The 15,171-nt window shown below is 34.2% G+C and overlaps 1 protein-coding gene across 23 annotated transcripts in view; it reads right to left on the bottom strand.

Annotated features, from left to right (window-relative positions):
* Positions 1-15,171, bottom strand: part of NEDD4L (NEDD4 like E3 ubiquitin protein ligase) — a 149,927-nt gene that overhangs the window by 18,791 nt on the left and 115,965 nt on the right. For 13 of the 23 annotated variants that reach the window (XM_080571932.1, XM_080571931.1, XM_080571934.1 and 10 more), the window contains 8 exons: positions 14,609-14,683; positions 12,695-12,754; positions 7,532-7,663; positions 6,921-7,040; positions 5,463-5,660; positions 4,595-4,672; positions 2,115-2,169; positions 1,969-2,025 (listed from right to left, as the gene is read on the bottom strand). In XM_080571932.1, coding sequence (XP_080428058.1) covers positions 1,969-2,025; positions 2,115-2,169; positions 4,595-4,672; positions 5,463-5,660; positions 6,921-7,040; positions 7,532-7,663; positions 12,695-12,754; positions 14,609-14,683 — 775 coding nt within the window. The remainder of the gene's footprint in view (positions 1-1,968; positions 2,026-2,114; positions 2,170-4,594; positions 4,673-5,462; positions 5,661-6,920; positions 7,041-7,531; positions 7,664-12,694; positions 12,755-14,608; positions 14,684-15,171) is intronic. The other 10 variants (XM_080571914.1, XM_080571935.1, XM_080571926.1 and 7 more) reach the window with 3 other exon arrangements.

Raw genomic sequence — 15,171 nt, 5'->3', positions numbered from 1 at the left:
ATATATATATGTATACAGATAAATATACAATATAAAGGAATTTACTACTGGACAAATTAGGACTGTTTATACTTAAAATCTGAAAAGTATCATGTTTTCACATTAGTATGTTACAAGTACTATCTAAATTATTTTATCCGTATTTTGATAGGACAAAAGTATTGAATAATTATGCGTAAGAATTACAAAATATATCTGGAGAACCAAGACATTAATAGTAGCTGAATCAGTTTATACTTTCAACATTCTTATTGTATTCTAACAGTGAAATTGAGTACACTCGTTGCATCCTAACTAATCACTTCAGCTAAGAATGACTAAAACAATGGCCAGTTTGTCACAGTAATGGACTACTGAGACTTGCATGTTTAGAGGAAGCACAGTTATCATACACATGGCTGATTTCAGCATATGTTCTCAAGTTCTCATCAAACAATTAAGAGCCAGCAGGCTCTGTCATAAACCTATCATTATGGTCAAATGTCATTGTACTTCCTTACCAGAACTGTGGAAACAAATGCTACTGTTGAGATTGTTCAAGCCAAATGACTGAACACCAAATGCTGACTGCAGTCATTTACTCAATACTGAGCACAATGTTATCACAGCGGAGCTGCAACGTGTCCACTGTAATAATCACTGGCATCACCTCTGCTTCTAGAGTCCCCTGGCAATTCTAGTAGTATGGTACCACAATGAAAAAAAGGATTTTTGCTGGAAGCAAGTAGCATCATCAGGAAAAAAAAAAAAAAACACAAAAGAAAACCAACAAACTTTTATAAAGTTTGCTATCTAAAAGGGTAAAAGAAAAATTAAATCAACAGAGGGAATAGAGAGAGATTTCAGATGCAAATAAATGTATTTTTATCTAAAAATTAAACTAGTTTGGGGAATATATTTCTTCAACGCTCCATTTACTTTTAGAGACAGAAAAACTAAACCTTTTCAAAGCTAGGAAGATTCAACAATTATACAGATATTTTTAAAATAACAGTTTTATTCTGTGACTCTTCAGTGGCAGCAGTTTACCATAATTTGCCAGATTTAAGTCTCCAAATATCTCTTGGCAGAAATAATAACAGAAGATGTAAAGAATAATTCTATAATAATGTTTGAAAAAGGCTAATCTTGTTGTTGATGAGTGTACTATTTCTGTTTTTTATTTACAAGTATGTGTGCAATTTTGAAATAGGTATTACTTTTAGAGACAGTGATTTAGAGATAGGGATTTAATAACGTACTATGTAAATACAACTGCAGATTTGCATAGGATTTAATGTTACTGATACTGAAAGAAAAACAAACTGTAATGCATATTTGGCAGTATTAGGATTTTAATTCTGTAAGTTTTGTGTAGCAAATATACCCCCTTCCAATCGTTTTGTGAATTATCTATTTCTGTGAAGCTTATACAGTCTGTAGTAATACCTCATTAGAAAGTCCAGCTTAAGTCTTTAAAAAAAGGGGGAGAGGGAATAAAACCCTTTCTGGGCTGCTTTATTTTCAAACAACGACAAAAACTAACACAGTAGTTCTGAGATGCTGTAATAAGACAAATCTACAATGAAACATCACTTACACTAGAACTTCACTAACAGAACTGAATAGATATTAATGGGCTGGGTGCAATATAACATGCTATAAATAGGAAATAAGATCAGAATCAGCACTGCCACAAGACCTTCTCAAGGGAGAGGAAAGAGTATTATCAGTGCTAATTTCTCCACTGCCTATATATGGAGTTGTGGCTATATGATCTTTTCTCATCTTATTTTCTATTCCTAGTGTGTATTTTAATTCATTAAAGTGCAAATAAGCCATGGGATCATCAACAACAACAACAAAGAATCCAAAATATCAACAAGAACAAAAGAAACCACAAAGAAGAAATGTTAATGCTTCACAAGTCAGAGAGGGACAAAGCTTGATGAGCCAATTAAAAGCAAGCTTTCAGTGAATATACAGTACCGTATGAGGGCACTAAGTCTCTGGTATCAATGTCTCCACATATCAACACCTGGCTTCCTAAATGAAGAGTAAAATTATAAAGCTTTCACTTCAATATTTATTACCTCCCTTTGTCTAATTGCTGTAGTACCCGAGTGCTTACTTACTATGATCTATATAAAACGTTCTTCCGTCCAAATGTATTCTTTCCTCCCAGCCAGGCTGGAATTGGGAAAAAAAAAAAAAAGAGAGAGAGAAAATACATGAAATAATACCACTCTCAAACAGCACAAAGCAATACATTATCCATGCCTGCTTAAATTGTCTGAAAGGTGCCTGTCAAGTAGGACACACAAAACCAGATGCATTATGCCAAGGACAAAAACCTAGCAAGATTCAAAGAACTGGCTGTTTACCCAGGTGACTGCATCTAATATAGTAAATATTTTTTTAAGCTTTGAAGTGGAAACTTCTTGCATCAGGGTTTACACCTGTTTCCTACTATGAGGAAATGATCATAGAGAATAGATTATCCATAATCTGTTAGATTTGAGAATTTCTGCTTCTACTTCTGAAACACCTGTGGGTTACTTACTGTAATTATATAAATCCTAATAGAGTGGGATGAGAACGTGTAATCTAGCCCTCAATTCTTGCCTTTTTTTCCATTCCCTTTTTCTCATTTTCCATACAATTATTGTATAGAAAGGAGAACAAATTGCACACTGCTGGCACATGCAATGATGTCCAATCTAGTACTCACTCCACCTGTATGCCATACGTTAGCTTCAGCTTTCTATACAATATAGAAAAGAAATGATTTCATTTCAATCTTTTTTAAGCAACTCCTAAATTCTGCAGTCATCACACTGTGAGGAGACTCTTTATCAGGGAGTGTAGCAATAGGATGAGAGGTAATCGTTTCAAACTAAAAGAGGGTGGATTCAGATTAGACATTAGGAAGAAGTTCTTAACTATGAGGGTGGTGAGGCAGTGGAACAGGTTGCCCAGAGGAGCTGTGGATGCCCCATCCCTGGAGGTGTTCAAGGCCAGGTTGGATGGGGCTTTGAGCAACCTGGTCTGGTGGGAGGCGTCCCTGCTCATGGCAGGGGGGTTGGAAGTGGGTGGTCTTTCAAGTCTTTTCCAACTCAAAGCATTCAATGATTCTGTGATTTTTACCTCAGTCAAAAATGGCTTGTTTAATTGAGTTTAAATCTGTGACTAATTATATACTTCCGTTGATGCGTGTCAGGCTACCCTGACTTCATAGCACATTTTATCTCTTGCGATTAACAGGCTAAGTTTCTCCTGTTCAGTGCCTCTTTATCTAAGCAACATGTCCTTGGACATTAATGCATGCTCAATGTATCTGAAAAATTACAAAGGAACAGCTACTTCCACAGCTGTTTTCTTCAAGAAAAATCACATTACTTCTGTGTTGTAATCAGAACATTCAACATAATAAATATATTCAACTGAACATAGCTTTTGATGTAATCAGTGTTTTGAGATACTGGGCCTGAAAAGTTGCCTAGCTTGATCTAAATACAAGGCAAAACTTTTGCCAGTCAAGACCAGCGCAGGGAGATTTCAGGATGTTTAAGAGGAGGATGTCTGATCATAGGTGGTAACAGGCTATTGCCACCAGATGAAAGGCAGAATTTGTTACCAGTTGCCCAAAAGCAGCACACATTCTGGTCTGCTGACAGAGCAGTTCTTCTAAGTAAATTGCAACTCATTACAATGAAAATCAGTAGGATCAAAGAGTCATTATTCAATTTGTTTAAGATAATATAACCTGCCGCATCCTATACAGTGGGACAATCACCTTTTCTAATGGCACAGCTGTCTGCAGACAAAGTCCATAATACACGCTGAGACTGCTGGTGACAACTAGTAGCTGAGTTGTAAATAAAATTTCAATGACCATTTCTCAAAAGCATATTTAATATATATAAGGCAATGTGATGAACCACCACTATACTGTAAAAATTTGCACTTTATAAAAGGTTTCAGATTTCATGCATTATCCCCAGACATTAAGAACACAGCAGTTTAAAAACAAAGCAAAACTCTGTATTTGATATGCATGTAAATCAGTATTATGTATCAGTCACAAATATGACAAAACTTTCGAGGTTAGTACCATGATTTTCCCTACAGCATATGGGAGTTTCATTCAAAAACAAAATTTATTTAGATTTCTGAATGCCAGTATACACTGGTACAATAACAAAGTTCACTTTGAACTATCTGCTTCTTTTTTTCTAAAGCAACTGTTAATTACGTAAAATCACACAGATGGAAGTAAAACCAAGGTAAATTTCTTCAAAGCTCCAAGCTTCAGATAAGCAAATAAATGTTCAATCACTTCAGAATACTATGGGCTGGCTTCAAAAAGCCTGACTGATTCACAGATAACAACAAAGTTTTTGGTGCTATATGTAAATGTTGCTTTAATCACAGAATCATAGAATATCCCAAGTTGGAAGGGACCCATAAGGATCATCAAGTCCAACTCCTGGCACAAATCCATAAAAGCAATGAGATCAACGTATGTGTCTATGTACAATATATGACTACAATAATAGATCAGTTAATATAAGATAGCAGCTATATACTCAAATACATACACATTGTCACTTACAGGAAGGGGGCCCAAATCATTAGGGTTCAAAGAAGCTTTTGATCTCAAATGCACTGGAAATTTCAGTCGTGGATCTTCCTGTAACAGATATATGGAACTGTAAATCCAACAGATCAAGTTGTGACAGATAAAAGTGACAACACATTTAGTATTTGCATGTGTCACATACTTTATTAAGATTCAAAAATTGCAATGAATTTTTTAAATATTAAGAGGTAGTTAGGGTCAGTCCTTAGCTCCATTAAGTGTGTTATTTGCAGAGATACGGTTAAAAAATAAAGCCCTCTTCTTAGGAACGCATGCATTCCCCTAAGTGGTATTAAGATTCATATGCACATTTTTGGCTCTTAAAACTTAATGAGAAATAAGCCTATCACAAAAAGGCTGGAAAATGATGCAAATGAGCTTCTTACATTTTTATTAATGCACAGATATGACACTAATGAATGAATAAGGTAAAAAGAGGCAAGTAAAATAGGTCACAAAAGACTGATATGCAATAGTTTGTCAAGTATAAAAAGGTCAAATACAAAATGCAAAACACTATTGCATTGTACATGATATGTAAATCCACCAAAATCTATTTTCAGTGGATATGTACAAGTAAGTTTCCTTTCTCTGAAATGAACACCACTACAGGCATGACATGAAATTAGATAATTAAAACTATTGCTACGGTACATCATTGCATGGAGGATTCAAGTCAGATCCCTACATCAGTTTTATGAAATGTTAGGCTAACAAATCCCATGGAACTTGAACCTTAAAGACAAGACAAATGCCAGATGAAGAAAAACAGAGTGGTCAAGATGAAAACATTTAAAAGATGGCAAATGATTTAAAATTCATTACCTAGAATTCTCCTTACCCATGTAGTAGTTTTAGTATTATGATCAATGAAGAAGGGCCTGCCATTGGGCGCTATTCGCATCTCCCAGCCAGGAGGAAGGAAGCTTTGTGCAACTTTGTGTTGTGGTTTAGGAGAGTTGTAGGGCGAGGGCTGTGGAGACTGTGGATTGGAAAGGGTGTCCTTCACTGCTCTGCGCACAGGGGAGTCCTTCATACCCTGAAGAAAATCAAAGATACAAAGATTTGCAAAATGTCACTTCATACAGGAAACTGAAAAAAACGCGGTTTCACAGCACAATTTTTTTCATTCCAGATGCAATTCATTCTAGAATTAAGTGCTGGGATTGATTTCCTAGAATTTAGCTAAATTCCTCTTAATTAGCTACTTCTAACTTACTAAGCTTTTTGTTTTAAAGGACACAGTGTTTTATCACTTCTCTTTGCAATGATAATGTCTGCAGTATTTACATATGATCATATCTTTTACTGAAGCTGTCCTGTACATGTCAATGTTTCATTTTACAGAGAAAAAAATTGCAAACATTGCTGTGTGCTTCCTAGTGCAATGTATCTCATTTTTAAACAGAAAAGTATCCTAAATTTAAGGTGACATTATCCACTTTTTAATGGATCTCTCAATTAAAATTTCAGACAAAACATTTAAACATGACCTTAAAACAAGTTCCTAAAATAAATGGAGGTTTAGTCTCCTTATATCAATTTGAAATTACAAATTTTCAACATTTTGACCAGGACAGAAAGGGACAGAATTAGGAAAGAGATGGTGAGAAAGGACAAATAAGGTGCCACACTTTCAGTCCAAAGAAGAAATTTTTAAGAACTTGCTCTCCTCAACACAGCCATGTTTAATAGATTTGTGAGGTTTAACCATACTTTCAGAAGTAAAAAACACATCATCTTTGATTGCTTAGGAAGCCACATAAATTATACTTCTGATATGTTGCAATGAACAACATATAACAGTATTCTAAATTATTTGTAAAGACATATACATTGAATACCCTTTTGAAAGACAAGGAATATGAAATTCAATCAGTATCTTGATTACAAAATTATCCAAACTCAATTGCATGTATTATTTTCAAAGTTAACACCATCAAAATAAATGTTGACTCAAAAAAATATTTCTGATCTTATACAACTGTAGCACTTGAGAGGAGTCATAGCAGCCCATGTTTGAGAAATGCACAGAATTAGTTTTAGCTGACCAACTCAAATTATCATATATAAGACTGACTATTCATTCGTATCATTCAATAATAATAGAAGTTAGGTAATACTATTGTATAATATAAAGATCCAGATGGAAAACTGCAAGAAAACAGCAACATATTATGATAAAATTAACAATAGGGAAAAATGGCTGTTAGTAACTAAGAAGGAAATAAAAAGTTATAAAGACATCAGAGAGAGAAGTCACACATAAGTGATATTTGTTGATAAGTCTGTTTCTCACCTCAAGTGGAGCAGATAAAGTTACTGTGGGTGAACTAAGGCTGCGAGGCCGTCTGATCTGAGGTTCGCTTAAGTGGTTGTTGCTGCTTGCTGCTGACCCAACCATGCCATCTTCCGCAAGCTAGTTCAGATGGAAAACTAAGTTAGTTAGTTGTCAGGATCATGGTTCATCCAGAGTTAGGACATTTAAAATATGATATCAATATTTATTATTATTATTATTAAATACTAAGTATACTATTTTAAAGAGCAAGTACATTATTTAATTTTAATTCCATTGGAAGAGCAAACAATATACCATATTATTAATCAGGCAACCAACCTTTCAATTTCAATCCTAAGAATGCATTTGCCTCTATTTATTGGTACTATGTACCTCTCTGGAAATTCCTTCCATTGTAGCAATCGACTTAATCTGTACCTTAATAAAGTTAAGAAAAGTAACCAAAAAAATCCCAGGCATTGCAATTTTTTATGATTATCCTGAGTTGTCATGACAACGCTTAGATTTTTTAAAAAACTTTCAAAGTTCTGAAGAGCTGCTTCAACTGAAATTATACTCAATACAGGCTGTGTGCTATCTAAATTGAGCAATATAACAGAACCTCATACCTGCATAATGGGACGTGTCCATGTTGTGGTTCGATTGTTATGATTGACATAATAAGTACGGCCCTTTGCATCCTTTCTTTCCTCCCAGCCTGAAGGTAAGCCTGGTGTAGTATGTACATAGGCTACTGAAGGCTGTTCAAGCAAGAAATAACCGTATTGTTAATAACAAAAAAAAAATCATGTCTGCTCTTTAAAACAAACTTTTTAACTTACACCATTCTAAAGAACAACAAACAGAGCAAAACATGACCTCAGATTTAATCTAATATAAGCTCTTCTTCATGCCCCTTTGACACAAATCATCTTTGCTCATAATAGATCTTTTGATTCACTTTTGCACAGGTGTAAGTATCTTGTTCTAAAGCCAGCTAAGCTTATATGCCCTCAAACTTTTTAATTTGTTCATTATACGTATTGACAAAAGGGAACTTTGCATTTTAATGATTCCTCCTTAGAAAGGTTGAATTTTTCCTCTATATTAGTACGGATAAGTAAGAATTGAAGTGACCATGCTGTCTAGTCAAATCTCTCAAGTTCTGATCTTGTCTCTATCACAGGCTGTCCTGAGTTGGTTGCAGCAAACTACTATACCTATAAAAACTAAAGTCCAAACATTTTGTTAGGTACAAATGTTGCGTTCAGGGTTAGGTGTCCTGAAGACTCAGGATATACCCTAAAATTGAGTCCAAATTTTAGAGTGAAAAGATGTTGTTTTCTATAATTAAAAAGTTGCACCACAAATACATAGTTTTAAAGAAAACATACAGACAACAGGGCCAAAGGCATCAATTGTTATAAAACAAGTCATGTAAAAAGGTAAAGCAAAAGGTAAAGCAGAAGACCTTTTTACAAAAGGTAAAGCAGCTGAGGAGGCAAACAGACCATGTTAGAACAAATAACCATTGCAGAAGAGGTCTTAAAAACACTGAGCTCTCTTGAAGGAAAAAAAGGATGTTGGAATATGAGTCAGTGCATGCTATTAAGAGATGGAAGATGTTTTAAAAAGACTCTTCAAAAATTTTTGACATGATCTTTAAATAAAACCAAGGGAAGAATCAGCCTTCGAGATTACCAAATACCTCCACATAGGTTAGAAAACAACTGCTAGACTTTCTAGTTTTAGAAAGGGGTCTTCCCGATAAAGTGACAACTGCATTGATGACCATTATTTTGATGGAAAAATAGCTAAGTATTTTTGACATAAACATTTCTAGTCCTTGTAATTAAACTAAAAATCCAACACATGATGAGAAAGTGTTACTCCTACCTTACCGTTCTACTGCCCTGAACATTTAAAGAAACATTGAGATCAGTCTCCTGAGAATTCAGGATACATTTTTGCTCTTGCTCTTATCTGACATGACTATTTATAATATCGGATACTTTAAAAACAATAATAAAAAAAATACTGTGATGGATAGCTCAATAACATTCATTATTATTCTATGTGTTTATACATTTGATATTTAATTCATTTTAAACCTGAAGTAGTCATTATCAAATTATATATGGCAGTATTGTTTAAGAAATACATGAGGAAAGTGGTGAGCTAGAAAATTGTAACAAAGTGGAATTAGCAAATTGCTTTAACTCAGAGTTTGATGCACTAGAAGCCATGTGGTTTATTAGCCACAAAACAGTAAAAGGAAGATGAATAAATGCTTAAAAGGACTGAAATTAAAAGTCATAAGAAATACCACAAATACATTTTTAATTATGTTGAATTTATATTCATTTACAAGAAAACATTTTGCCAGATTTAAAACAAAACAACAACAAAAAAACACAACAACAACAAACAAACAAATCACTAACAACTGCATTATTAGGATGGATGCAACATCAACCTGTAAAACTGACAGCTAAGTATGATTCCAGTTTTCAGTTCAATACAGAAACACAAAATGGGTAAGGCTGGAAGGGACCTCTGGAGGCCATCCGGTCCAACTCCTCTGCTCAAGCATGGACACCTCAAGCAAGTTGCGCAGAACCATGTCCAGGTGGCTTCTGAAGATCTACAGTACTTGATATCTATACATGAATATCTTAAATTCTGGAAGAGTTTCACTGTTTCTTCCTTATTTTACTTAGATTCGTAAATGTATGTATTCTGCAACTTCTTTTCTTTTCTTGAACTATCATCCACGTTTCGAGTTACTATGAACACTTATAAGACCATAGGATGCATTAAGCCACAACTAACTTTACAAGGATAGCTACCTCTGTCTCTCTAGGTTTTTAGGTTTGCTCACCATGCTAACCACAAAGTAGCCAAAGAAATTACTCTTTCAATGTCCTTATAAACAGTGGTTTCTGCTGTATGATCTTTCTATTTAAAAATAGTAATACAGTGGAAAACTACTACCTAGAGATCAAAGAGGCGAATGGCACTGCACAGTAGGATTTGGTAACTCTTCAGGCTTCTAAAGGCTCCTGTTGAAACTCAGGTTACATTCTTTTTCTACAGTCTACATTCTTTGCTCCAGCAAAGTAATTTACTGTAATTCTTGTTCTTGCTTCTTATTCTTAAGACCTCTTCCCAGGACTTTTGCTAAGTCAATATATTTGCTTTTTAACAGAAGGGCATAATAGACACAATGAGCTGGAGAACTGTCTAGATGATCAAGAAAGGAAATTAGAAAAGATAATGGATGGATCAGAAAGCTGATGGAGTACATCAGGAAATAGGAAGCAAAGGAAAACAGATGAGGAAACTAAGTAATACTCATCGAAACAAACTATGAGACTGATTTATTAATTTCCTGAGTAGTCAAGTGCTGGAAATACTACTGTTTTTCCACTTAGTTCAAAGAGCTGACAGGTGATGATAAGGAGACTGACTATCCTTCCCAAGACTGTTCTAACAGTTTCCAAGCTATTAATTAATCAGTGATCAACAAGGTAACAGGTATTGGTCTGAATACAGACCATAGATCATGTTTTAGTTTAAAATTATTTAATTAAGGTAACTGATAGTCTGGGTTCTAACATTAAACGTTCTATGTGCTGTATGATGGCACGCTGCAAATGATCAACTTTGACTTACTAGAATACAGAAATACTAGAAAGATGCTCTAGCTGTGCCATCTGATCTTCCCTTTCTCTTTAACACTCTATCAAAAATAAATCCAGCTGTCAGCAGTCTTTCTCCTTAACTAGTCATTGTGGGTTAATGAATCCAGTATGCAATCTGCAAAACAGAAAGTTTGAAAGTTTGCCCTTCAAATCTTTTCCATACATTAGATACCAGTGTAAAAGATATTCTACATGGTAGAATAGAAACTTAGAAGATTTATCAAGACCCTTTTACCCAAAACAAGAGTGCTTTTTAACAGCTGCCTTCAATAAACAGCATGGGGATACTGCCTCTGAAGTTAAGGCCAAAATGTCATGAGAACAGAGATGCTGGGATATATGATGCATTAACTGAAGTTTTGCATCAGCCTATTTTTAAAATGTACCTTTCACAGAGGAATGCAGTAAGGGTTATTGGGGACTTAAAAAAAAAAAAAAAAAACACAACACGAACAAAACCATTAAAAAGTAAATCCTATAATGCATGGTGCTTTTATAACCACAGCTATATCTACCCAAACCTGCAATTTATCTACAAACATCAACATCTACTTCATTGCAGACACTCAAGTAACAGATTTACTCATCCTCTGTCACTGACCTAAATAAAAAGTCCGCTATGCAGATGTAACATTTACAGCGTTATAAATCGCTGTTTAGATTACTGATATCTTATGAGCTATCTAAATGGACCCACGAGTGGACAAAATCAAATACCTGAAGTTAGCTTGCCTGAATATGCCCTTTAAGAGCCACCTCGGGCCCCAGAGTTTGCTTTGACAATTCAAACCAACAGACTCTTTCCTATCTCCATCACCCTCTGAGAAAGACCAGAGGCCATGCCTTAAATCTGGGACACAAGGCTACCTGGGACACACAGGCTTGGTGGTAGTAACTCTCATACAAAATAACACTAATTAAGAACAACCATGCTGGCTATGCCCATTAGTAAGTTGCAACGAATTTACATAAGAAAATATGATATAGTTGTATTAATTAGGAGTCAGTGTAGTTTGAGCTTAGCTATTAGCAGAAAATACTAATATTTTGTTCTAAAACGTATAATTAACACAAGATCATCTGTCAAAAGAAGACTCTTTACATTACAATTTGATATAGTGTACATTTTAACTAATGATGAGCTAGTCAAGCAGATTCTGCAAGGACACTAAAAAAATCTGCCGTTTGCAGGAACAAAATAAAAGTATGCCCCTCTGATTCTGAAATTCAAAAAACAGTAAATACATACAATATGGCAGAATGATACATCAACACCCAAATTAAGGTCTGACATTACTATATACAAACGGGAAACATGCCAAGTCTGAATTACGTTTCTTTCCTTGAAGCAAATTATCTAGAAATGCAAATGTTCATGAAAGCCAATTATTACAGTCACTACAAAATGATTTCTATGAAACAAATTTGCTTCAGATCGACATTTAATCAGGTTAAAAAAGAATAGGATTTTTTTTGCAAAGTCCAATATAAATTGAATCTGCTTTCCTTTTATGTGGAAAAATTCTTTCAGAAAAACATTTCAAGAATTTTACTGGATGAGCAAAATAAAAATTCAGGCTTGGACTGAAGAGTGAATACTGGAAAATGAAAACTGGCAGTAAATAAGACCATTAAGAGCTGTAATGATATGCCACTGTACCTCCACCGTTCTCAAATTAAGATCAACTTTAAGAATAAAAATGAATTAGTCTAATCGAGAGTAAGGAAATGAAGCAAGTTAAAAACAAAGCTACGTATATATTGATTTGATGTCTCTAATCAATTATTTCAACGTCAGCTTTTAAAGAATTAGGTATTGTCTCTCTCATTTTTTAGAAATTTCTGGTATTTTCTTAGTGCACTCCTTTGTTAATACTCTGGCGTCTATTCATATTAGAAAAATATTGAATTAGAGTGAAATTGCAGTATTATTTGAGAAAATATGAAACGAAAAAATATAACTATTGATTCAGTGGCTGTATTTCATTTAACACATTGCATCTCTGTGAAAAAATGTTCATTATGGTACAAGACTTAAATCTACCCACATTTTATTTACAGATAGTGTTTGATAAAGAGTATTATTACCGTTGGTTCCTCACCACCTGTGACAGTTGAAGAACGAGCTCTCCTAGATGGGCCACTCTGCTGTTAAATGATAATTAATGTTACACATAAGTATACTTAGTGATGAAGGTCACAGATTACTCTTACATCTTTAGGAAAAAGGAATCACCCATACTCTCAAATTTATTAAAAGAGAGCAATTAGATTTAAATAATGTTTAAGATAATAGCAAAAAAAATGAACCCATCAATCACTGATAACCAAGTCAGAATCTCATACCAAAAGAACTAATTTCAAGTATCCAATTCTGTTTGTTCAGTATTGCTATCAATAATTAGACCACTTAGTCTAAGTTTAACATGATTAATTTTCCTCTTTCTTATTTGAGATACAAATTTTATATGTTACACCCAAAAATATCGTATTTAAAAAGAAAATGGGTACATTCTGGTCATCAATGAGTGCACAGAAAAACTCAGACCAAAAATATGAAACTGGTGTTTCAAATTTTCAGTAATGATTAATGCAGTCAAGTCAAGAACAGCACTTTACTTAGAAAGAAAGTATGGATTCAGTTGCTAAAAGATAAATTATCATTAGTTCAGTAAAGATTAAGGTTGGGAAACATCCTTCTTATAGAGCAATGACTTCAGTTCTGCTGTTTTGAACATCTGCTAGAGAAATGAGTGTTCTACAATAGTAAACTGAAAGATACATCATGACAAGGCCCAATCTGACTACACCAGTTAAAGAAATCCAAACTCCATAAGGCGATAGTAAATTAAGAAGTAGACCACCTCTGGAACAGACTTCATTAGGAATCAACTTCTAGAAGGGAGAGAAGACAGTTAAGAAGGAATTGTACTGGAAACCACACCACTGCTGGTCCGGAGAAGAAAGTAGAGAGGTGGATAATACTTCAGAAGCACTTCTTTGAATGGTAGCTATGACATGCAAATATAAGCAGCAAATGTAGATACACTAAAAATCTTTGAGAACACATGAAAAATTAAAGAGAAAAATACTGTGGTTACTCTGAGTGTCTGCCCAAATGCAACAGGAAAAAATACCAACAACAAAGGAGTGACATCAGCTTTAATAATGAACATACTAATAACGCTCTACTTAATAATTCCACAGCAAATTTGTGTAATCTTTTTTATGTGTGGATTTATATGTAATATTTTCATAATAAAAATTGTAAAAAAAAAGAAAATCCTGGAACACATACTCCAGAAAAAAATAAAATGTTTGAAGTATTATATTGTTTTGAAATAATTGGAGCAGTTTTATTCACAAGCATGATTTGCACAATCCTATTTTAAGTTGTTTCTCTATATCTTACCACCTTTGCTAACCTCATACTTCTGTTGTAGGATGAAATATGTAGAACTATGAATTAGAGGGAAGGTGTGCATAGTTATAGAGTGAAAAAGAATCTTACTTTTTTCAAAACTATCTTTGCATTTTTTTTCTGTTCTGAAGAATTTGAAGAACTCTTGAAGTTCTGAAGAACTTGCTTAAACAAAATTGGAGAAGCTGCTGCTTAAATCACTCGGATGAAAAAATTCCAACACTCAATTCTATTCAGTTCTATTGTACAAGGACTATCACAAAAAGGCTTGTTTTAACTACAGCTAGGCAAACACCAATCCTTTTAAATGTTATACAGATTTCTATATTCCAGCTAAAAACAATTTACAGGACACATTTTTTTTTTCTCTTTTTCAGACACTTTTTTTCCCTCTCTTATGGCCTTTCTCATTCTACTTTCTAATCATGATGATATTCATTTGGTTTCCATTATGATTTGGGATAGTCGTATGTCTGTATTGGTAACTGAACTAGATCTGACTAGAACTCATCTAGGAAAAGATACTATTCAGAATCAGATAACGTTGGAACAAGAAGAAATAAAAATTAGCTTTTGTTTACCAAAGATAATTGAGACTGTTCAGCGACTGTATCTGTTACACTGCAAGATCTTAATCTTGAAGAAGGATCTCTTTGCTGAAAAAAAAAAAAAGGTCTGTAAGTTAAGATGTCTTAAAACATGGGGGTTTACTTTTCTCACATTTAATCTGGAACACTAAAAAATTATATTTACTTTGCAGCGCCTTTGTTTTAATACTTGTATAGAAACCTGGCAAGCAACGAAAACCTGAAGTTCTCGGCATTCCATCCAGGCCTGTCCCCATACAGCCATGTTTGAGATTAATTGACGAAAGGAAAGCATTTGGATACACATCCTGTACCTTTAGCATCCAAGTTACAATGTTTCATTGACCACATCTAAGAGAAGAGGATAAGTCATCCCATCTGGGAAAATGCGCAAGAAATTTAATTGTTATGGAATCAGCAGTAGAGAGGAAGATTAACTCAGGATGTAACGGGAAATGAAAATACCAGAGAACTTTTGAAAATTATGTTCAAGTATCTTTGGAAGACATCTTAGAGAAACCAGAGGAAGAATAAGCAGTATAAGGGAAATATACAAC

Source organism: Anser brachyrhynchus (genome assembly GCF_964034855.1).
Source record: "Anser brachyrhynchus genome assembly, chromosome: W".
NCBI lineage: Eukaryota > Metazoa > Chordata > Aves > Anseriformes > Anatidae > Anser > Anser brachyrhynchus.
The sequence above is the reverse complement of the archived record's forward strand: the minus strand, read 5'-3'. Positions and strand labels throughout refer to the sequence as shown.